Genomic DNA, 25,623 nt, shown 5'->3' with positions numbered 1-25,623 from the left:
GGCCAGCCCCTAACTCCCCTCATAACCCGAGCTAACCTGCTCCAATTCCGAGCGGCTCCTTGCCCCTGCCACCTCCTGCTGCGAGAGGACGGCACGTCCTCCGCCCACACCGGCACGAACCCGGGGACGAGCTCCATGCACTCGCAGCCCCCGCACCGCGGTGCCCTGCCCTAGGCATTCCCCGCCACACACGCCTCAGGGCTTCCCACGAGGAGTTGGGCGCGCGCGGCCCGAGGCCTGCCGCGGACGAGGAGCGCTGTCGGAACGGCGACCCTCGCCCCCGCCGTTCCCGGCCCCCGCCGTGCCCGGGCTCTCTCCCGCAGGAGAGCCGGCTCCCGGCTCCCGGTTCCCGGGATGTGTGGCGGGAAGGGGGAGCCCGGCGCGCGCCCCGCTCGCTGGGCGGCGCGCGCGGCCGCGGAGCGCGCGGGCGGGGCCGGCGAGTGACGCGAGGCCGCGCGGCGTAAACAGCGCGGCGGCGGCCCCGGCAACCGCGCCCGCGGCCCAGCCGACCGGCCTCCCCCGCCCGGGGACGGACGGAGGGGCGGCGCGGCCAGGAGAGGAGAGGGGAGGAAAGGCTGGCGCCCCTTCTCGCACAGTCCCCGAGAGCTTTGACCCCGCAGCCCGGTGGGGGCGGCGGCCGAGGGAAGCGCCCGGGGCGGGAGGAGCCGCCTCGGGCAGCGGGTCGCGGCCGGGGCTCCGGGCTCGGTCCCCGGTAAGGCAGGCGGCGGCGGAGCCCGAGCGGCGGCGGGAGCCGGGCGGTGAAGATGGCGACCCCGGGCATGGGCTGGCAGCAGCCGCAGCACGGCTACGGCGGCGGCTCCGCGGCCGGCGCGGGAAAACTCGGCTCGGGCTCGGCTCAGGCGGGGCTGAGCGCCGAGCACAGCGCGGACCTGCACTTCAAAATGAGCAAGAAGATCGCCCAGCTGACGAAGGTGAGGGAGGCGCGCCGGGTCCTTAGCCGCCTCGGGTGCCTTCCTCCTCCGCTTCGGTTCTCTTCGCTCCTTGCCCTCATGCGGGCAGCGATGGGCCTGGAGAGGGGCAGCCTGTCGGGGCTGATGGCAAATCCGGGTGGCATGCGGCCGGATTTGTACCCCGGAGGCCGAGCCTGGAGCGCCCTCGGTCCCCGGGAGCATCCCCCGGTGGCCGCGGGCAGCAGCGCGCCGTGGTCCCGCGGGGAGAGCTCCGGCGGGAGCCGCGGAGGAGCCGCGCACGGGAGGTGCCGCAGTACCGGCCCCCGTTCGCCTGTCCGAATCCCGCCTGGACAGCCAGGTATCCCGGTGTGCGGCAGCGGATCCCTGACTGCTGGGCTCGTACTGGTTAGTTATTCTGTGGAAATTGTCTCTTCTAGCGCTGTTATAAGCCCTTCTCCGAGTCTCGTTAAATGGAGAAATTCAAGTGATGCTTGCCTTCCCTTTGCTGAAGTGCTTTTATTTAAGGTGTCTGGTAATAGCTTAAATGCCTTAGATGGTGAGGGTGAAGTGTGAGAAAATTTCTGGTCTGCTACTGCTGATTGAACAGTTTTCATTATGTCATCCCCAGCCTAGAGAATACATTGTATCTTTGTGAGAGGTCGGAGTCAAGCGAGGAGGTGTTTTTAAAGCCTTTTGCTAAGGCAGGTAGGCCCAGTGTTTCAGATGTGACTGTAGCCGTGATTTAGTTAGAATAACTCAAACAATGCTTTGGTGCTGTAATCTCTCTTGTGTGATGCTCAAGCTGTAGGCAAATGACATTATTTAGGAAATGAGAGGCAGATTCTCTTAATTAAAGAGAAAGCAGAAAAAGTAAATTTTGTCAGGAATTTAATAGCGAAAACGTTTAAAGGTAATTTTAAAGCACTGTGGGGACTGCCAGTGTTCTTAACATACATGCTAAAATGGATGAAGGTGACATTTCGTTGGAACTAAGTGACGAGAATGAAGACTGCTGGCAGTCTCACAGTGGAGACAGCTCACATTTATGTACAGTTGATGAACCATTGACCAGTTAAAAATAGTATTTATTGTGGCACACTGTGCACCTTAATGTGTTGGAAAGCTGATAACTGAGGGGTTCCTTGTCCTTGAGTTCAAAGTCCAGTTTCTTTTGATGTTAACATCAGTGGAACTCTTAATTGCATAAAGAGAAAAGTTGAATTAAAATAAGCTGAAGAGTCCCCTTGGTTTTGCTCCATGTGCATACAAATAATTAAGTAAAATATTAAAGATATTAGTATAGCTGTGTGCTCTCTAAAAGGTGTGAAAAGCACCTGGAGACCCTAAATGTGTTATAGGCTTACCTTAAGGCCTAGGTGTATATGTAAAGTAATACATGCAATTCTTCTTTCAAAGAAGAGTTTATATCTTTGTGTGTGCCTTTGATAGATTCCCCTTAGTTTCTCTAGGAAATTACCCAGCAGTTTCTAGTTTATTTCAGAAACAGTGTTCCACTTGTGATGTGAAGTCATTTGTGTATTGCCCATGAGTTCCACATCACTGGGCATGTGCCCTGTGCACTCTCACTTATTATGCATCAGATATCTTGAGGTGGATGTGAGTTAATTATGAATTTAAATGCATGGTGCTGAAATATTTTGAACTCCTGTGTGGGAAAATAGAAAGAGAGTGAAAGTAAACACCTTTTTCTTTTTGTTTTAATGATTCACAGTAGAGATCATCTAAGATTCTATATATTGTATGAAAATCTGTCCTGACAAAGACTTCAGATTAAAGTTTTACACCTTTCGGATTAAAGATTACACCTTCAGTGTAAATAAAACCTGTGAGTTGTTTTCTGCTGTGTGTTTCATGTAATTGCAAACTGTGTGCTTATACAAGGAGTTTACAAGTGAATTAGGCTTTTGCAGGGCTGGAGTCTTGTATGTTTCCCAGTGACTTGCAAATTCTGGCAGTGTTTTAGTTTGTATGTTGTGTTCTGTTTTCAAGTTTTAGGGAGAAAGCTTGGGAAATCAGCTGATCTTTCTATTGAGTGAAGGTCTGGAGTGAATAATAGTATTTTGAAATGTAAACTAAGGTGTATATAAAAATACTTCCCTTGCACCTATTGCAACAATAAAATTAAGACTTTAAAGATTAGGATTAATATTAAAGGTACTGTATAAGATGAATGTCATTAAGGTAGAGGTGCAGGTTTTGACAGTTTTGTAGCTAGAGTGCTCGGTTCTACATTTCTGTTGACCTACGTGACCCTTCAGGAAGGGAGGCTTAATAGAATTATAGGAACTTCTGGGTAAAGTGTGATCTAAACTTTCTAATCTGCTCTAGGATCTGAAGCCTGATTTGATAGCTGACTGCAGAAATTAATCCTTGGGAAAGGATTCAAGCTACAGGGAAAAAATATGAACATAATAAACTTAATTTCCCTAAGTGATACTTAACTGTCAGAGAAGAATTAGCCTCACTTTGCAGAAGAATCTTTGAAATAAGGTGTCGCAAAAAAAGATTTTAGGATATTTCTGTTAAAGTCTTTTGGCCAAATTCTGCTGTTCTAGGTTTGTCAAATGCTTACCAGCATATGTGCATAAAATTCCACTTCAGTAATCTAGGAATTCATTGTTAGGAGTGCCACTTCTTAATTGTGCTTCTCAAGTTCATAATGTCTAATATAGAAGATACTTCTTGCACATCTTTCAACTGTTTTACCCATTTATTTAATTTTTGTTCTAACTCTTCTCTGAGAGTGTCTTGATAATATAATAATTCCCCCTGTGGATTTAAAGCAGAAGGCACTTTACCAGGTTAAAACAAATCCACCAATATAGTGTGGTAAAAGAAAACCTAAATACTCATTGTTCAAGGAGTGCACATAGTTAAGTTACCCAGACAGCTTCTGTGTTCTGGCAAAAGAAATGCAACTCCACAGTTTAGTTTTGCCTATCCTTGTACAGTTTGTATTATGAGCTGTGAGTAGGAGCAGGAGAAAATGCTTTCCCCACAGAAGATCAGAATCACTCATGAATTAAATGTAAAATTCCAAAATTAGGATTCCTCAGTTATGTTTTTGCATTACTTAAAGGGAATCTGATGTTTTAGTCAAAACAATACAGGAACACAAAGTAAAAGGTGAAATTTGTTTAATAACCAGATTTAATCAGTAATTCACAGTGAGGCAAAATAAGGTATGAATCCATTTCACTAAGTAAAACACTTCTGATGCATTAACTATATTTTTACTTTTTGTTGGGAGAGAAAGACTTACTTGATTTGACTTTATTATGCTTAATTCACAGGAGAAGGTAAAACAAGTGGTTAGAAATGGAGGTCTGAAAAAACCAAGATGATACTTCATGTCATGCTCATAGACTGCAGTAGATTGTAACTGAAGCAATTTTTAGGTCTTCCTCTTCAGTATAAGCTCCTTATTCTCAGGCATTTCGGAAGATCTGTGTACCGGTTTGGGATAAAGTAGCATCTGACACAAAGATTAAAGCCAACAAGAAATAAACTGCGATTATGAGATTGTATATATGTGTTTGTACTACTGCATGCTGGAGTGCTAATGCAGTGTTGTATTATGCCTGCTGCAGATGAAAATATACATATATATTTAATTAGTTTGCATAAGACAACTGGTTTAGAAACAAAAAGCAAGGTGCTGCCATGCTTACAACAATGGGAGAGAATGGCATTAGTTTTCATGATTCTCCACAAAAATTCAGGTGGCCTGTTTCTCATTTTGGGTTTGGTGGGGTGGTTTGTTTTGTTTCCTCTTTCTTTCTTTGTGATGTAGTTTGTAACTTGAGCATTTGTGATTGAGAAATTCATATCCTGAGTGTGTATGTAAAGTCTACTGTGCAACTTTAGTGACATCAACATAAATCTTTGACATCTACAGAATAGCTGCATGATTTGTCCTGGGGCTATAAAATGACAATCTTCAGTATTGGTTTGGTTGTACGATACTTGTTGCAGAAATTTTACATTAACTCTCATCAGAGCAGCTCTGATGAGAAAGAAACACCTGGTAGTATTGATTGATGAGAAAATATAACCTGGCAACGTGCTCTGGCAGCCCAGAAAACCAGCCCAGTGTCCTGGGCTGCGTCAAGGGAATGTGACCAACAGATCAAGGGAACTGATTCTCTCCTTGTGTTTTATTCTCCTGAGAACCCACCTGGGTGCTGTGTTCAGCTCTGGGGTCCCCAGCGCTTAAAAGACATGGACCTGCTGGAGCAAGTCCAGAGAAGGGCTCAGAGGATGATCAGAGGGCTGTGGAGTGAGTCCAGAGGCCACAGAGGGCTGGAGCACCTCTCCTATGAAGGCAGGCTGAGAGAGCTGGGCTTGTTCAGCCTGGAGAAGGGAAGGCTGCAGGGAGATGTCAGAGCAGCCGTCCAATACCTAAAGGGAGCCTGTAAGAGAGCTGGAGAGGGACTTTTGATAAGGTCCTGTAGTGATAAGGCAAGGGGGGGTTGCTTTAAACTGAAAGAGGATAGATTTAGGTTAGGTGTTACGAAGAAGTTCTTTTCTGAGAGGGTGATGAGGCACTAGAACAGAGAAGCTGTGGATGCCCCATCCCTGGAAATATTCAAGGCCAGGCTGGATGGGATTTTGAACAAACTGGTGTTGTGGAAATGTCCCTACCTGTGGCAGAGGAGTTGGAATTGGCTGACCTTTAGAGTCCTTTCCAACCCCAACTATTGTATGATTCTGGAAGCAGAGTCTATGAGTGCCCTGAAGATAATCTCTACCCTACAGTTAGCATTTTTTGGCTATTTAATAACAAGAAACTGTATAAAACACTAAAGTTTTTTCTTGGTACATACTTAGAGATTGATTGTTCAGTTCTGGGAAGGTTCCAGAAGACTCAGTGCGGTAACCAAGTTAACCAGGACACATCATCCGTAAACAAGAGTAAACAAGAAACTAGAATCCAAGACTCCTGAGACCTGACTTCTCTTCTCAGTTTTTCCAACAGCTTCTTGACTGAATTTGGGAAACAAGATCTTTGATTTTCCTTCTGTCGACCTGTGTTAGAGAGAAGTACTTAGACAATAGACATTAATGTTGTTGTTAATCCAGTCAGTTTCTAGGGGGTGTAGATAGTAAATTTATTTTGAAGACTGAAAAGCAAATTTTATGATCTTTAATTCAAATGCTGATGTTTTTTATTGTATTTACTTTTTTTTTTTTTGAGATGGTTAAAGGTCCTCCTCAGCAATCACAGAATCCAGTTTTATGGAAGTAAGGGCTGTAAGGTTTAACTTATATAAATGATTTTTAACAAAATGTTTCCAGTGAAACCTGGTCAGTTTTTATTTGGAAGTATTCTGCCTCAGGAAACAAAGCAGCTAAACTCCTTGCAGAAGGTTCATTTTGCATAAAATTATGAGAAAACTTTAAAAAAAAGAGCCCTTAAAACCAGAGAAGACATGAGAATGTAAAAATCCCTGTAGAACTGTTTTGATGTTAGCTGTCATCATGTTGTAGTTGATGCCATTAACAGTTTTGTAAAAACTTGGGATTTAGGTTTTTAAGCAGCCTTATGTCATCTCTCCAAAGTGTGTTAACACTGGCAGTAGGCCAGTATTTGTAACAGTTCTAGGATTGCATGAAAAGAACTGAAATTTTGAGGCGGGTGCGATTTAAGTACATATTGCAATGTCAGTATTTTCCGTATTATTCTGACTGGTAGTGTGTGAATAAATATTGTGTTACTACATTAAAAATAGTAGCAAGGACTAAAAGATCTGAAAATGAAATATTAGAAATTCCATTAATTTACATTTCTCTGGAGATATTTAACTTTGTTTTCTGTTAATTATTCCAAAGATAGCTGAAGTAAGTCCTCTAAGAAGAGAGAGATGTCTTAGGTAGGAAAAGAGAAACTTGCTCCAGAAATATTGTGCTTAACTATCTTAAGATTTTTCTTTTTAAAATTATGCTAGTGTAGCCTCTCTGTCTTCCCTGTCAGACTCTTTCCATGTGGTATTCCAACTGTGTTCTTATTCTGCAGTAATTACGGTTTTAAGAAGGGGTATTCACGGAAGAGAAGTTTTCTGTGCTCATGATAGTATAAGGAGAAAGATGGAACTGGGTAAAAATGTCATTAAGACCATCTGGTATAGTTCAGAAGAAGTAAGTAGAGCTTTCAGGCTCTCAGTATCTTCTTCAGAACTTCAGTAAAATTGTCTGTTACTGTCTTTAGCTGAATACTTCCTAATTGATGCACTATAAATTGCTTTAAAGCAGCTGTGGCTTCTAATTTAGACCTGAAGAGGTCTTTCTTACCTTCCATGTTTTGTAGTACAAAAAAAGGATGGCATTTGGTGGTTAATAAGGATCAGATAGCTCTCAAATGGTTCTTCCCTTCATTATCATTGCAAACCTGTAAGATGAGACTGCAGGGGTTCTATGTTGACTTGATAGGGGTGTATTTTAGAGCTCACTGTTTGTGATGTGTGAATTAGGTCAATGACTTTACAGTCTTTTATCACAGGGCATCAAGAAGAAAGAAGGAGGACAAGAATGAAATATTTTTAATATAAAAAAGGAATATACTCAAATGAATTCCTTTGCTCTCCACCCACATAGTTCTAATGGTTGACTGGTAACTCAAAGTTCTTCTGGGGCCACTGATAACTTACTGTTCTAAAGATATTTCCTATATATGTGTGTAGTTGAAAGTATGATGATGTTGAAAAACTGTCTGATCACACATTCACATATGTTACTAGTTTAAAATGCCTCTTCAATATGCTTGTGCATATATCAGCTTCTCAGAGATTATTTTGGTTTGGGTTTTTTTTTCCTCCTTATTTTAAGAATATCCAAAAGAATAATAAGGTGAAGAGATAAATAAATAAATTGGGAGAGAGGATAAATAACATGACATGGCAGCTGGGGACATAGTTTTGTGTGGACTTGCAAGTGTTAGGTTTACAGTTGGACTTGATGATCTTAAGGATCTTTTCCAACCTAATGACTCTGAAGATTCTATGCATCCTCTTGTTTATTATTCACTGCTAAAATTAAATGATATGGAGTTACAAGGAGTTGGATGACTGTGAGATGCTGTTGCTCTGGTCTGTACTTCAGCTGTTAAATCCAATACATCAACACTTCAAGGATATTTAAATAAAAACTGGAAAGACATGGATTTTACTACAAACTTTAATGTTAACAACATTTAAAAATCGACATTTAAAAACTGTAGCAAGGATATTCAAAACATAAATGAAACCTGATATTGCAACACCCATGAATTTTAAAATCTGCCAACGTTTAGCTGCTTTTTATATAGGACAATATAAACCTTATAAAAATCTAGGAAATATTTTGAATATATTTTGATTTTGGGTTTTGTTGTTACTGTTTTCAGCTAAGTACTGCATTATGAAAGAAGGCTTTTGCAATTTTCTTTTTAGATGGAAGTGCCAGTTTATAGTTAAGAACATAATACTGGAATGCCTTCCTTCAGATGTAAAAGTTTTAAACTGGAGAGTCTTTTTATGTATATTTGTAAAAGGAAATCAGTATTTGAACTCCGTAACTGTACAAGATATTTATAGATTAATTACTTCATACCCTTGTAAATTAGTATGGGCATAGCACTCTGAAGTACTCAATCCTGTAAGGAATTTTGATTTGACAAGTCTTAAAAAAATGTATCAGCAGGAGACAGTCTGGTGGGTATTTTGGTGGGGTTTTTTTTTGTGTAGCTTTTTTGTTGGTGGTATTTGAATCATCATGAATGTGCAAAGAATTCATTTTAAATTGACAGATTTAGAACTTCTTTAGAAGAAGTCAAATGGCAATTTAATATTAAACATTGTGGGCTTGTGTTTTTTTCAAGCACAGTAAAATTATATTTGGCAACAGCATTGCTTTACGTGTTTGGATATTTCTATATTGTCATGCAATCTCTTGGTTACATATACTTTATTTTTTAATGTCTAGTAGTACAATTAGATGTATACTGCATCTAATACATGCATAGAAATGTATTTATCGTAAGTCACTGTTTTGGTACAGGAACTTCTTAGCCCTGAGTAGCTTCTAAGCACTTAAATTATTTCAATATCTCATTCTCTGAACTCAGGCTTTGGCTTTAATAAAACCAGTAATTTTGTCACTGACACTACAGTCTTTCAGCCTTCCAGTTCTCCATTGAAGCGTCATTCTCCTTTGAACTGTACAGAGGAGAAGGGCATTACCTTAAAATAGTCACTAACTTTTTCTGAATATTTGCAGGCTTGCTGCTAAATAAACCCAGCAAATCCCAACATAACATTATGAAATCAGATGTATATGTCTCTTGGCTGATACAAGTTTGGCAGTAGTAAGCCAGGCATCTGTGTATTCTTCTAATGACTGATGTCATACCAGTAACCAAAGGCATTGTGTTCCAAAAATAACCAGAAGAAACAAAACAGTCTAAAGCCATTCACCATCTTGTCCTACTTAATGCATACTACCTGGTTCTGTTTCCTCAGCCAGGCTCTTCTTACTGAATCTAGAAGGCAGGAGGAGGAAGAAGAACCTTTTGCTGAGGTTGTCACTTGACTAGGATCAAAATGACAGCTTTTAAAAATAGCTAATGTTAAAAAGTTCATGAAGTCCTTCTTAAAGATGCTGCCATTAAATGTAAAACAACCTTTTAGCTGCAAGAAATAGTATGAGGTGAATATGAGAAGTACTAGTTTTCTATTTTTATGAGATTAAAGTAATCTTTTCAGCCAGTTTCCTAAAATTTAATTTTTAGAAACCTGAATTTTAATGTGTTCAGAAAACAGGTGTGCCATCATCCAAAGATTTTTATTTGGGCAGTGTTTTTCTCGCAGTGTGACTGACAGCTCTAACTTTTAGTAGAGGGTGTCTGACACTGCCTTCTCAGATCTAGTATTTTGCAGTATGGATGCTGATGTGTTTGGATAGGTTGTACTAAAATGTATCGCAGTAATGTTCTGTGGCTGTCTTTGTCCTTTTAAACTTCAACAAATGACAATAATGGAAAATTATTTCTTTAATAAGGATTAGGGAAAAGGACTTGACTTTTTATTTAACTGCTTTGTGTAATTGTAAGTGTAGGTTTCATAAACTTAATAGATAGTTTGCTAGTTGTAATAAATAATCAGTTGTATGTTTATATATATCAAAATGCAAAACACCTTGAAAATCTATGCATGTCTTTCTTCTCAACATTACCCGTCTTGTCAACATAGAAGAAAATTGAAGAAAATACTCTTATGTGTTGTGATACAGAATGGTAGAAATTTATTTGAAATTTTGGATCCATTATTTTGTCTGTGTTGTTCACTAGCTTTCCATGTATTGACTAACATTAGTGTTAACTCAGAGTTATATGCCGTAAAATTCAACTAGTACTTTCCCCAATCCCCCTTCTCTTTTTTTCCTTTTAAAAGGATTTGTCCATTTGCTTTATGCTGAGGCTGGATTTTGACACAGAGCTCAGTTTACATATTCTTTGAGCTGACCTGGAAGTGTTCTGTGGCCATTCTTTCTATTCTTGTGATTTTTGTGTTCCTTCATTTCCATGCTCTGTTTCACACCTTGAGAATGGTCCACACTGGAGATTGAAAAGATATATATATATGGCAGTTTGGTGTATTAGGTATATTCTGTCTTGCCTCTAATTATCTAATGCATGAGGTCATAATTCTTGTCACTTTGGGCAGACACTGCTTTAGGAGGTACGTTCTGAACAAGTGAGGAGGAGCCTGAAGCAAGTTTACCCTCTCTTGGTTTGTGGTGTTTTCCATAGCTGGAGCTGATACTCTAGAATAAATTAGATTTCGAATACCTAATTGTTGGGAGGGTGATGGGTGTTGTTTATTGCTGGAGTTTTTTGGTTTGGTTTGGTTTGGTTTTTTTTTAAAAAAAGCTGTTGGTATAATAGACTATTTTCCTCTAATGGAAATTTTTTAATGTTTTGGGTTGGAGTATTGTTGTGGTTCACTTTTTTGTCTGTTCTTTTGTTGTTTTGTTTTTGTTGGGTTTTGGAGGGTGTTTTGTGGGGTTTTTTTTTTCCTTACACATCTATGCTCCCCTGCTGCTGAGGGAATTTAAATTTTCTGCTTTCAAAAAACTGTTAGCCTGGTAAAATTGTCAACAGAAGTAACATGTCTTCTCACTCTAGGATGTAAAAAAATTGCTCATAAACTCTAGCTTCTGTATGGGGCCTGTATGAAATTTTGATAAAGTTGGGCCCTTAATTAAATTCCTGGCTCACAAGCTGTATTCAGCTCTATGTTCACTACTAATCTTGAGCCCTCTCGGTTCTCACGGATAGAAAAGGAATTCTTATAAGAAAAAGGAGAATTTTTTAAAGCTTTAGAAGGAAATGAAGAAAATTCTGTGCTCTTGGAAGCGCAAAAACCCAGTCGCTTTGTCAGAGAATTGAGAGTGATCTTAAGTTTACCTACAAGAACTAATTTTATCAAAGAACACAATCTATAAATATTTAGCGAAGTGTGAGGCTGTGTGTGCTTTTCCTTGGGAGACGTGTGGGGCTCTCCTGTTGGGCAGAGGAGCCTTGTCAGACACTTCGCCTGTGGGCAGTGTTGGGGCTGTGCTGGATTTTTCTCTTTCCCCGTGTTGCCCCTTGGCTGCAGGGGCAGGCGGCAGCCACAGCTCTCCGTGGTACCAACTGTGGGGCTGCCTCCACGTCTTACCCTCACTGGCACTGGTGTCAACATTAGCCAAGTTTGACTTGGTTTATGCAAACCAGTACATTTCCCTACTGGCAAGATCTCATTGCTTATATAACTACAGTTTCCCAAATGTTTTATGTAGTCGGTGTGGCGAGCTATAACATTGATTCTGCTGAACTCTGTGGAGGTAAGTGCAGTGAATTATTTCTCTGAAAGTGTATGCCATGCTGTTTTGTAGTGTCTTTCCAGAAACCTGGCAGAACTAAAAAAAAAAAAAAGGACAAAGAAGTGGAAATTATAACATTTATAAATGTTTGAGGGTATTTGGATGAACAGCAGCATTTCCTTAATTTTGTTAAGATACTGAAAAAGGGGTTTATGTTTGATTTTTGAAAGCTCACTTAGAGAATAAACAAAAAATGGATTAATTTTTTGTTTTATTGTGTTCTGAAGTAACTGCATTTTTAGCTTTTAAGGGTCTTAAGAAGCTGGAAATGCGATTGTCTTGTCATAAAATTCACTTAAGATATGTCTTTTATTTCTGGATGCTGCCCAATAAATCTTAGGTTCACAAGTCCTCAAAATAAGAGGAAATTGTCTCTTACAACAATTTACTACTTAAAACCCCTTACTTAGGTGCTTAATCAGAAACAGTTATCCAGGCTTGTAAGATGAGTACCATTTTCACCCTTTTCCTTCACTTAGGTGTTAGTAGTTGTTTTGGGACGTTCTGAACTTAATATTACTCTGCTTAGAGAAAATTAATTTGTTTGTATGTGGAATAATTTTGTAGAATGAGGATCTCTAGAGATCTCTATACCTGAAAGGTTAAAATCAGATCTGCAAATACTCAAGAAATAAATCTGAAAGGAGATGCAGCTCTGAGACAAACACAACTTGAGAATAGCCCCTTGGTGTATCCTGTTTTCCTTGCAGCAATTTAAGGTCTAGTCATATAGCAGATGTGTCAGCTATAGGCTAGAAAGGTGATTAGAGGGTAAATGGGATTCTTTCTCAAAGGGAAGCAGATTGGGGAATTTGTACATCTGTCACTAAATCTTTTTTTTTTATTTTTATTCTTTTTTTCTTCAGTATGTTTCTCAAGGTTTAACTATCTTGGAAAATTGCCTGAAGCTACTATGCTACACATTTGTAATGCTTTCTTCTGGCATAACCTCATAGAGGTTGCCAGAACTGAAAAGGGGTTTTGATTTGGTGTTGGTACTGCTACACCTATCCCAGCACAAGGGTATTGATTTGTGGTGCATTCCAAGTGAGCCGTAACAGGAGGAAATAGTTGTTTACAGTTGAATGAATAATGAAGTGAGATACACCATTAATTAGCTGGATACTCTGCATTGAATTCTAGTGTGTTTTATGTTTGGTTCTGTGATTGAAGACTGCCCAAGATATAGGCAGTATACTGTGAACTTAATGAAAACCGTGCAAAGCTGATGAATACAAGCACATCTTTAGCATTTTATCTGTAAAAGGAGACATTTCTGAAATGTGCATAGCTCTGTTCTTATTCATCAAGCTTGTTCATTATTAATGAACTTACCATAACAAACCTTACACTTTCATGGAAAAGATTTTGGTTTGGAAGCTGTATTGTATTCAGTCTCTTTAACCCTTAAACTATAGGTAGAAAGCAATGGAAATTCTCTTGAAGTATAGATTAAAATTAGGGAGAGGATCTGCTGGAAACAGAAGAGCGCTAAATATCAAAAACTTTCATCTTTATTAGAACCTGTCCTGACTGTGTAATGCAAGCAGTGGTGAATCAGTAGCTGAAGAGACTTGTGTAAAAGTGATGTTAAAAACCCACCAGCAAACCAAAGCTTAAATGGTATTTGCTAGCTAATTTGAAATTCAACTTTAAAAATTATTGGAAGACCTAAGCAAATTTACAGTTGGCTGTTAAATGTCTAAGTCCGAAAACCAAATTGTTCCATGCTGTCTCTTAACAAGTTGTGTTATGATTTTTTTTGTGTTGAATTATAGCTGGTGTATTGACAGTTGCATTGTACATAGTCTTAAAATGGGCCTTGGAATGATATCTCAGTGTGTTCTTTGTATATGAGTTGCATAGATCATTCTTAAATTTTTCTCTTAAATAACTGTGTATCTTGCAACATGCCACCAAATGAGCTTAATTTTTGTTTCTCTTTTTCTGTGTAAAAATTGGAAGATTTTTGCAGTACTAGTTAGAACTAAGCACGTTTGTATGAGGGACTGAATATATATAAACTGACAGGTGCGTGATACAGACCTGTACCCACCAGAGGCCTTGAGCTAATTATTTAATGTGAAGTTGCACACAAGTGCTCAGTGATTTTTTTTTTTTCTTTCTTTCCAATCTACTTGTTTGATTCTTATGTATTCCTTGATTTAAGATTGCCACTGTTTTCTCATTTGTTAAATTAAAAACAAAAAAGGAAGTAATAGACAGTGAAGAAAGAAGACTTCCTGATTTTCCTTTAATCATCTTTGTCATATTAGCTATCACAGATTTTCTTCTTAGGATAGCTAATCATGCTCAAAACTTGAGGTCTCAATGAAGATTCTTATTTGACTGACCCGTCGGGTGTGGGGAGTTTCTGTTGCAAGTAAAAAAATTCTGAGCAGGCTTACCTAGAGAACTCTGTATGTTGAATTGCTTGAAGAACAAGAGTTAATGTCTCCCATTTGATGTGGAATAAAGTAAGTGTTGTAAAAAAGGCAAATCATTTACAATATAAGTACTCTTAAAATAAGGTCCTTGTATTCCGGCTGCCAATCAGAAGCAATAGTAGAAGCCTTTATTGCAATTGCATGAGACAAGATTTTAAGAACATTCACTAGGGTAGCTCTCCAGAAGATTATTTCACTGATGGAAGTTTGGATTCAACTGGATAGCCAAAATCAGAAGGTGTAGCTGTTGGACTGAGTGTTCAGGATTCTCCTTTTACAGTATTTAATGGGATGGATAGAAAAAAGAGATGCTTTAGGATGAAGCAATATATTTGTATGCTTTTATCAGAGCATCAATTTTCTTGTAGATCTTGTAGGTCTGATGGAGATATTCCAATTTTCCTATTTAAGTATAGATTTTTTTCACCTTTTATTAAATGATTTAGAAAACTTAAGTTACTTTAAGTAGGTTGACTAGATACTATGAGAAAAAATGTATTAAATTTTTTTTTTGGTAGGACTGTTTTTTAAGTAAATTTAAAATTGGTTACATCTTCACTGTTCTTTGTCATGTGCCTGTGAGTTTTCTCCAAGTATGTGCTAGACAAGTAGACATTAAAGTAGACTAAAAGCTGGCTGAAGCTCGGGATTTGGTGTTGTAGTTAGTTGTGTGAAGCCCAGTTGAGGGCTGGTCTCTAGGGATGTGCCCTACAGGCCAGTTTGTTTAACATTTTTGTTACAACCTGGATGATGAGACAGAACGCACAGTCAGCAAGTTGGTAGCCATTACAAAAGTGGGACAAGGGGTTGATAAAACAGATGGGTGTGCTGCTATTCAGAGCTGGACAGGCTGGAGGAATGCGCCGACAGGAGCCTCATGCAAAGGCCTATCTGGGGCAGCACAGAAAGGACGTGGTTAGAATCGACTGGCTGGAAAGAGCTGGGCAGTAAAGGCCCTGGGGTCCTGACAGACACGAGTTGAACGTGGGCCAGCAGTGTGCCTTTGGCAAAGAAGGTCAATGGCTCACTGGACTGCGCTGGAATGAGTGTCGCAGCAGTTAAAAAGAGGTGATCCCTCCCCTCTGCTCTGTGCTGGTGAAACACACCTGGAGTGCTGGGTCTGGTTCTAAGGCTCCCCCATATGAGAGAGTCATGGATGTATTGGAGCAAGTCCAGCAAAAGGCTGCTATGTTGAGAGGACTGGACCATCTGTCATCCTGGGAGAGGCTGAGAGCTGTGACTGTTTAGCCTGGAGAAGGGAAGGCTCAGGGGGATCTTAGGAATGTGTGTGCACACCAGATGGTGAGGAGTAAAGAGGAGTGAGCAGGCATATTCTTAGTGGTGTCTCATGAAAACATAAGGCAATAGGCGCAAACAAAAACATAAGAAAACAATTTTTTTTTTTTTTTTTTTTTTTTACTGTGAGGATGGTGAAATTCTGGCACAGGCTAGCCAGATATGTTGATTTGTCATCTTCCTTGGAGACATTCAAAACCCACCTGAGCGTGGCCCAGCGTAGTTTGTTCTAGCTGACCCTGCTTTTCTCAGGGTCTTCGTTAGACTAGTTAACCTCCAGATGGGTCTTCTGACCTCAGTCTTTCTGTGGTTCTCTATACATGGCGTTTCTATAATAGCTACTGTGTCAAACCTGTAAATTGTGAGTGTCATATGTCAAAACCAATAGTCATTATTGTGCCAATACTGAGATGTAGCTAGGAATTACAATTCTTTTCCATTGCATGATTGGTACCTGTAGGTTACTGGAAAGTATCCCAGTAGGCCACTACAGACTTGTCCTAGATTCATCTTGGGCTTGGATTTGAAAATAAGCTTGGAATCTCAACTGGTGACTGTGCTGCTTTCTGCTTACTTCATGATTTTGCTTCTATAATCTAAATTTTAATAGGCCAAAACAACAGTGGAATTAGTGATAAGTCTTAGCATGAACATGGATTTTATTTTTTTGGTTAAATTCTAGATTTTTTTTTCCAGCGGAATGGAACAGAAATTACTTAAAAGTAGTTTCTTTCTGGGAAAGTAGCTCAAATTCTTCTGCAGTTATTAAAAATTCCATGAGTCTGGTTCCTTTATTTATTCTGGAAACCTAGCATTAAAAATTCCAGAGGTGTTTTGTAGCCAATACCTTCTAGAAAGTGCAAAGATGCTGTAGATAAAAAGTACTGTGTTGGGAGTCTTGCAGTATATGTTTTTAATGTCTTTCCTGCATAACTGTGTACTTGCTTGGAAGGCTCCATGCCTTTCCTTCCTTAAAAAGGTCTGGGAAGTAGAAAATCAATTATGAGCAAGCAGTGGATTTGTTTTCCAGTCTGCTTTTCAACACACTGGTGAAGATTTCTTCTTTGATCCATTAGCGGCTGAGTGATGTATTCTTATCTGCATGGTCTCATCTGCTGTAAGAACCACTAGATACCCAAATTGCATAGAGTCTGGAGAAATTCTTGAGGAAATTAAACTCAAAATAGATCAGGCATTGAGAGGAAAAGACTTGCAGGCAGAGAGAGTGCAAAAATGAACTTTGTTTTGGTGGGGAAAAGGAAACTGGAAAGATCTTTCTCTGGCTGACAGTACCGCTGGGTTTTTTTGGACAACTGAATACAGAAAACCCTTTTGCTAATTCTTTCATCAGCTCAACACTTGAGGACTCTTCAGTAAGAATGAGCAGTGTGTATGAGTGATAATAATGCTGACTATGCCTTGCTTTCAGGTTTATGAGCAAACTAAGAGAAAAAAAGATCATCATCCTTCTTCAGTGTCAACTTCATTTACAATTATCCAAAAGTACTTGTGACATTTTCAGGTGATGGCACTCAGAAATATTGCTTTGGATATCCTCTAGAGCGGATTTCGAAATGGAGCTGCTTCATTTTACTTTACATTTCTGCAGTTGTTGTTCTGTGTGTATCATCCTTGCTTTTCTTTCTTCCCCCCTTGCCAAATAAAAGAAAAAACAAATCCTTTTCATTCTAAATATTTAAAGCCAGTTCCCAGTATTAGTGGGTACTTAAACAAAAATTGTTTTCCTAAAAAGCAGGACAACTCAGCTTGCATACCCTTAGTTATTAAAAAACTATGTGTTTCTAAGCCACATAGTGAAAAATCTAAAACCAGGCAATGGCCAGACATGTTTTCATCATAAACATATAGTGAAAATTAACTGTTTAAAACCATGACACTCCAGATGGTGAAAGTTAATAGATGGTTAGATTTGAAAGTGAAATAGATTAAGGTTTGAGAGCAAGTTTTTAGTCTTGAACTATACTGAAAGCAAGTTTGAATGATAAAGCGAGGAAATAGATTTAGAAGGAAATGGGACAGTATTTTTTTAGAATTTGGATTATTTTGAGTGTTATGACTTGTTCTGTGAAGTACAGAACTACATGACTTAAATGTTTCTTTCTGATGAAAAAACAGTAAGTGAAAGTACAGATGATGTGATTGTATTAGCCCAGTATAGCAAAAAAGGGAGTTAAATTATAATTTATAGCAATAAAATTGTTTATGACTGGGTTAGACATTACTTATAGTGACGTTTTCAAAAAAAGGATTGATTTTAGAACAAAGTAGAAAAACTTAAGCTTTGCTTTCAGACAATAAATGGAATCAGCTGACTAATCTCACTGCTTTTATATGATTGGTTTTTTCCACTCCAAATTGAGATTGTCTAAGTGTGATGGATTTATTATTGAAATATACTTTGCAGAAATTTTCAACTTCTGTTCATCCTTTTAGGCTCTGATTGCGTCAGTGTCAGTGAATGTCATCCTTTAAGGCATTTGATTGTACTGAAGACAACCCACTTCTTCAGTGCCATATCTCATATTTTGCACCAAAAGGCTGGTTTTCTTCTAGGGATGTTTTTTCAAGGAGTAGTATGACTTTGTTTTTTGTTAAGAAAAGGAATAATTGGTAAATTAAAAAGTATATTTTCCTTCTAAAAATACACAGAGTGAGAGAACTTTCTGGATGACATTGTCTGGAAAAAAGTCCAGTTTCATTAACTGTGGCTTGACTCACCATTGGGATGTAATTTGATGATAATACAAAAATTGGGAAAGGATGAACTTACTTTGGCAAGCAGGTGATTAAAGCAGATGGAAATATGGCACCTCTGTTTTCTCTGTAATGTAGTTCTGAAGCAGTGCTGATGATTTGGGATGAAAAAATAATTTTTAAGTCATAATGCTGAACTCATCTTAGAAGCATTGTAAATAACTGTTGTATTTTGATAATATTTGTATAGTAGAGCTCACCTTGTTAACATTGTTAAACATGTTTGAGATTTAGTACCAAGTTAAATCAAGTTCAACTTGATTTACAAGTATTGGTCAAATTTAAAAATAAAGGATTGATTTTCAAGGAGCCATTACAAAACGTTTAAACTGTTTCATGCTAGAACTTGTTGCCATTCTGACTAAGTTTGGAAGCTGTTTCTAAACAATTATTCCCTCTTTCATAACAGTCTTTCTTCAACATATCCTTGTGTTGCTTTGAAACCTATCATCATGAAAATACTTTGGATGTCATAGTGAGATTAAAACTTAAATTGAACTCTATTTTGACTTATTCTGCAGGCTGCTTTTACACTTGGGCACTGAAGGCAAACTTATGTGCAGCTAACAAAACTAAACGTTTCAGTCACACAAGGAATAAATATAATAAATATATTGCTTAGAAATCGCTCTGATTGAGAACAGAGCAACATAAATGTACGCAACTGGATTGCTGAACCCTGTAAACTTATGTAACTCCATTAGAGACAGCAATGCCAGTGCAGAACAGCTGAGCATTTCTCTCAAAAATAGATGTCATGTAGTAGCCAAGTGGGGGATTGAGTGCCAGGTCATCCAAAGCACTAATGGTGATGTCTCCCCTAATTTGGTTTATAGTAAAGAGTTGCACTTTGCTTCTGTCCAGCTGCTTCTTGTCTTTCTGTCAAGGTCTTCAAGTCTACTTCTTTCCTCCTGGAAAAATTATTTCAGTTCTGGCTTGTACATATTAACTCTTTTGAATTGTCTGAAAATCCTACTGGTTTAAAAGACCTGCTTGCATTTACAGCTCAACATGTTTAGATTTTATTACAGTGCCTGTACCTTAACAATTAACTGTCAGAAAAAGGCATGCCACAGTCCAGTTAATCATGGGGCAGGAGATGTGCTCACTCAAAGACGAGGTGCAGAGCATGCCTCGACACAGGGTCAGAGTGGTCAGCATGGCCAAATAGGTCATTCATTCACTGTAGCCTTTCTCCTAGAGTTGTACCAGATAGCAAGGCGTTCTACTTCTGAAAATTAGTTGAATTCAATCTGGCCACTTGCTGTCCATCTGCAGCAGTCCTTAATGGCCATCTTGGCCACTGACTAGAGATGTCTAGTGTTACTCACTGCATATCCAATCCATCTCTCGTAGTCCTATGATATTATCTTGATATAGCTCTTCCCATTTAATTGGTGTTTCTTGTTTGTTTGACATCACAACTACTTGTTTTGGACCTGAATTTTTGCCTCATCTGAAGATATTCTGAAGGTTGTATCATATTTCATAGAGGCATAAAGTCATTAATGTGGGGAAAGGTGTCCAAGATTTGAATTCAGCCTATGACCAAACACCATCATATCAGCTAGACCATAGCACTAAGAGTCATGTCCAGTTGTTTCTTGAACACCTCTGGGGATAGTGACTCCACCACTTCCCTGGAGCAGCCCATTTCCCATTCTTGGCAACTCTCTCAGTGAGAAATTCCTCCTGATTTGGGTGGTGCAGCATTTTATCTCTCTGTCACACCTTAGTCATGTCATGAGTCTTTTAAATGCCTTTTCAAAGTGACCCATATTTTCCCTCCTTTTCCCTCTTGTTTTTTAAATGTTACTTTGATACATATTGGTAAGAGGTATCTGTTCTTTCTCTTCCTCAGAAAATGGGGTACAGTTATAAAATTCCTTGTTCCATTTTAATTTGTTGTGATGAGGAAAAACCCCCACTTTTCCCTTTTCTGCAGCACATCCAAAATAACCATGTAAGAAAAGAAAGAAATTTTCTGCTAACCATATTAGGATGTCATCGGTCCCTATATCCAGTATTGTACTTACTCTACTTAATGAAATGGGGTTTCCCCCAAATATCTCTTTCTGTCCCTCTCACATATGTGCCAATGCCTCTGTCAAATCCCCTTTTGTCCCCCTACGGTTGTATTTCACTGGTGAGACCCAGTCTTGGAAGCACTCAGCTGCTCAAGCAGAAGGAGCAACATGGCCTGATTGCTCACTTGACCTCTTGTCATGGGTGAGCTCCTCCTTGTTTTGCCACTGATTGCTAAAATTACTTGTAGGATCTCATATTGTTGTGTCCTGGCCCTGAAGCCTTAGGTTTAAACCACTCTTGACTGCCAGGCTTCTGAACTTGTGAATTCCATTCTCATGTTGCTGCTCAGTGTGCTGGGCTATCAAAAGAGGTGCAGGTAATGTGTTCCTCTTGTTGAATCTGATTAAGAGTACTCTGTAGCTGTAGCTTTGCCTGCAGCCATGATTTTGATTTGTGTTACCTGATGGATGACGGCTATCCCTGTTCCTAGATCTGGCCAAAGTGCATATTTCCAAGATAGGCTGTGGTAGCATAAAGCTCCTGAGGAGCTCCCAGAAGCCTCTCATTTGCTATCTGGTACAGCTCTAGGAGAAAGGCTCCAGTGAATGAATGACCTATTTGGCCACGCTGACCACTCTGACCCTGTGTCGAGGCATGCTCTGCACCTCGTCTTTGAGTGAGCACATCTCCTGCCCCATGATTAACTGGACTGTGGCATGCCTTTTTCTGACAGTTAATTGTTAAGGTACAGGCACTGTAATAAAATCTAAACATGTTGAGCTGTAAATGCAAGCAGGTCTTTTAAACCAGTAGGATTTTCAGACAATTCAAAAGAGTTAATATTTCAGTGTGAGCCATACACAAATGAACAAAACACATGAAGGGTTGCAAGTCAAGTAGTTAAATGTGATACTGATGTATACTTGGCAGTTCTGAAGGTAGAAATGGATTATCAGTACATCAGATTACAGGTACTTGAGGAGCAGGTATTTTGGAGCATGGAGAAAGCCCCTCTAGGTGTATACCTACCTAAGAAAGCTCCAGTGAGGTGTTGCACCTACTGTGTGTAGTATTAAACATCAGGAAAGCTGAAAATAAAACCTGATTTTTTTCCCTATGTTACGTTCTCAGAGTAGTTGGTGGTGAGCAGTGCATGGCCTTGGACTTTGCCTCTTTTACAAAAAATGAAGTATAAGTGTCTGTCATTAAGTGTGAAAAAGAAAAATTTCTTCTTATCCAGAGGTTGAGCCCTAGGTAATAGTGGATATCTGTTGATTCTCAATACTTAAAAATTATGTTGAGCTTTATAAAGTCATTATGAAATTAATCATTATGAAGTTAGTCATTCTCTAAATGACTAATTGTAAACAAAAGTCATTAGAGATTGCTTTGGAAAGCTAGTTTTATGGTAAAAGTATTCCAGTATTTGTCTTCAGGGTTTCTAAAGGAATAAAATACTGAATTTTACTTTGGCATAAATTGAGCTAACACATGAATACTGTTGAATAGCATAAAGGATGTTTTAATAATAAATTTAATGTGAAAATTTGTGTTTTAGGAAAAAGTTCTTGTCCTCTTTTACCTCAAAGGAAGACTGGTGTAGTTAGACAAGCTTTTGTGGAGGGAGATGCTATTGTCAGGGGACACTCCTTTTACAGATGCAGACCATATTTGTCCCTTCCCTGATCATTGTACTGTGCCCCTAATGCCCTGTCTATTTACAAAGACTTGCAATGAACCACATAACTGAAGATCAAGTGTCTTCCTTCCACCTTTTCTGTGATGTCTTAAGGAGTCCTGGCCTATAGTTCTAGGCTTGTTTCTCTGTTTGTTAGCAGCAATACCAAGATGCTTTGATTGACAAAGCATCTTCTATTTGTGAGATTTTCCATAAGGAAGCAAAAGATCTTTCTAAATAAATGGATTTTTTTTTAAATTGGAATTAAAAAAAAAAAAAAAAAAAGAAAGATGGGTATACATAGGTTTTGAGGTTTGGAATTTTTTTTTTGTATACATATTATAACTGTCTGTCTACTTTTGTATGTTATAACACATTTGTAAGACTGTACTCTGTAATTGTGGTTAGCATTTATGAAAGACCGTTTTGAGTAGCTTTGAAGTACTTTCCTGTATCATTGTGTTCTTATAATGTACTAAGGAGAAGAAATTTGTCCTGTAAAACAAACTTTTCCTGGCTATTAACTTGGGTATTTTCTTTTGTCTTAAATTGATAATAATATATAAATTTTAAATTTCCTGGCTATTAACTTGGGTGTTTTATTTTGTCTTAAATTGATCACAATATATACATTTTAAATGCTTAAATATGATGGATGTCACATTTTTTGGCATTATTTGGTCAACTGGAAGAAAAGGGTGAAAATTACTGCAATATCTTTTGGACAAAAAAAGAAAAGATTGTTTTGGACTATCATAGAGGAAACATTTCTACATAAAATTAATTAATGATAATGCTTGCATTTTTTTAATGTTTTTACTGATTTTGTAGACTGAACTTTTCTGTTTGCAATCTGCTGCACTTTTTACTGTTTCTCAGTATATGTTACTGCTTTCCGTGTAAGTAATTCTTACCTACTCACAGAGATCAAGGGTAGGTCAGGCTCATTGGTCCACATCATATAAATCATTAGCAGGTTCTGCACAAGCATTTCTTGTTGGCACTGTGCTTGTGTGGTTCACTCAGACAGGTGCCACTGACAAAATCTGGGCCTGCCTCTGGAGGCTCTGGTGTTTAGGCAGCAGCACCCTGGGAGCACTGGGAACACAACAGTTCACCTGAACAAGGCTGAACATGGTGCTCTGACCCAGGAGCCACAGATAAGTCTGAAATGGAGGTTTATCAGAGTCATAAGATTGATGTTTGTGTAAGATGTGTAGTGATGGTTTTTTCTTGTAGGTATCAGCTCTCGTTTTGATGTAAAATTAGAGAAAATGAGCCATGCACATATTTTGGGATATTTTCATAGAGTCATAGATTATGGTTTTCTGTCCTGCAAAATAATTTGCACTCAATTCTAGTATTAAGGTGAATTACACATTTGTAATTAAAAAAATCATCATTCTATCCTGACTAAATTGCTGGCAGGAGCAGATGACCAAAGTACAGCTGACCATGCGAGAGTTGGTCAGCTTTCCAAACCATAACATCTCGTTTGGGGTAAAAAATATTTCTCAGCCAAACTTTCATCTTTCAGCCACAAGCAGTGTAGAGCAGGAATTGTTGTTTGTATTTCATGTAGCTCAAAATACCAAAGCTAGCACAGGGACTATCTTGCTTCATCTTACCACATAGAACATAACTAAACAATTCAATAATTACTGGTATAACCAAGGTTATGGCTGTTATTGGTACTAAATCTGTTGTAGTTCTTCAGACCAATGCACACAGTATTTCAGTAGATTCTTTTTAATTATGTTATTGTTTTGTATAAAAATGTTAGCTGGGAATCTCAGTATCCCTATAGAGAGTATGATTCCGTCTGTCCCTCTGAAATGATATGCTGATTGAAAATTCAGTAAAGCATGATTTTTTTTTCCCTGTCATGTGATAAGAATTGCTATGTGCAGTTAGAGTAGAGCTGGAAAAATATGAATTATTCAAATAAGCAGTTTATGATTCTTAGTATTATGAAGTTGTGCTAAAAAAGCTCGTGGTGTTTTTTAAAGCATTTTTAAAATCATTTACAAGTATGCTTAGCAGCAGTTAGTGCTCTCATTTAAAAATAGAAAACACAAAACTTGCCTTCTCTACCTATGTCCAGCATTTGCAACCTTACTGTTTTTCAATTTTCAGAAACTTACTTGAGAAGGAACTATTTGTATTAGCTAGAACTTTTTCCCATAAGGTATGAATGTCCTTCATTTAGGGAACGAGATGTACTTGAATTTGAGTTGAATTTGTTGCTGTTCAGTGCTTTTAGTAAGGAGGAAGTCAATGATGAGAATTTAAAGATATCTTCCAAATGTGGCATTGCGCATGGATTTATTTTTCACTTGGAGTTTTCACTTGGAGGTTTCCACTGCTAAATCATAATAACCTTGAAAATGCTTTGTGATTTATGCTTTCTGCAGATAGTAGTGCTGCATAACTTGAGACTGAAATGCTGCCTGAGAAGAGAAACATTATGGCACTTCTGTGCACAAGGACAAGAGTCAAGGGCTGTTCTGAATGTGGGATTTGACCTAGTGTTCTGCACTTGCTTATTACAATGACCTGATCCTAAGTGTGAGATTTATTTTTTTATAGTACCTTTTCAACTACATTGTCTAACTTCTTTAACCGGAACTAAGGCCCATTCATGCAAGAGAGTGCACATAACATTTAGCAAAACCTCAAACCCTCCATTTTCAAGTCATTTTTGATATGAACAAAGAAGCTAAACACTAGACACAGTGAAACCAACCTTTGGGATCCAATAGCTGAGACTGTTGGCAACAGGAGGAACATGAAAGCTTCGTGATCAGAAATTACTGTTGGGATCACGAAAGACAATAAGAATATAAAAGGTTTAAACTTTGGGTGAAGGGCATTTCAGTGATAGTTGTGATTTGGAAATAAATATTGTTTGTGATAATGAAATTGCATGTGGTTTAGTTATAATTTTTTTCGGTGTTTGGGTAGAGTTTTGTGAGTCTCTGTACCATGAAAGTCTTTCAAAATAGGATTTTTTTTTTTTTTTTAAATCTGTGGGGGAAGAAAGCCAAAAGTGTCCTTGATATCTGCATACATATAAGTAGTACTAAAAACAAGTTGAGAAACCTATGGAAAACCTGTTTTTTTCCGCTTTCATGAAATAACAAGTACATATGTTAAAAAATCGAATTAGAAAAAGATTAGGTGTTTTTTGTGATATTTAAAGTTAATTCCTTGCTATATAAAGATAAGTGAGGCTGGGGGATTTGGGTTTTTTTACATCTAATGCTGTTTCAAAACTTCCTTTTTCTTTTCAATTGTAATTTAAAGCCTGTCCTTTTGGGATTTTGTGGCTCAGGTAACAGAATGGGGTATGTTGTTTCAGGCATAAAATTTAGAATAAAGTGTCTGGACTTCTGTTCAAACAAACAAGCAAAAGAACACCATGGCCAAAGTCTTGAATCTGGTCTTTGACTTCTGTGAACTTTTTTGGGCTTTGTAACTTATCTGAACACTTGACTGTAGACACTTTCACTAGTCTCTGAAGCATAGAGGCTTTTGTTCGGTGTCAGGAGAGCAATTTTTTGCCTTC

At 38.7% G+C, this 25,623-nt stretch overlaps 1 protein-coding gene across 1 annotated transcript in view; it reads left to right on the top strand.

Moving 5' to 3' along the window:
- Positions 1-614: 614 nt before the first annotated feature.
- Positions 615-25,623, top strand: part of FAM184A (family with sequence similarity 184 member A) — a 75,053-nt gene continuing 50,044 nt past the window's right edge. Inside the window, exon 1 of the mRNA XM_066315311.1 lies at positions 615-932. Within this exon, the coding sequence (XP_066171408.1) occupies positions 765-932 (168 nt within the window). The 5' untranslated portion in view covers positions 615-764. The remainder of the gene's footprint in view (positions 933-25,623) is intronic.

This window comes from Sylvia atricapilla, chromosome 3 (genome assembly GCF_009819655.1).
Source record: "Sylvia atricapilla isolate bSylAtr1 chromosome 3, bSylAtr1.pri, whole genome shotgun sequence".
Taxonomy (NCBI): Eukaryota; Metazoa; Chordata; class Aves; order Passeriformes; family Sylviidae; genus Sylvia; species Sylvia atricapilla.
Note: the sequence above shows the minus strand (reverse complement) of the source record. Positions and strands in the feature narration are given on the sequence as shown.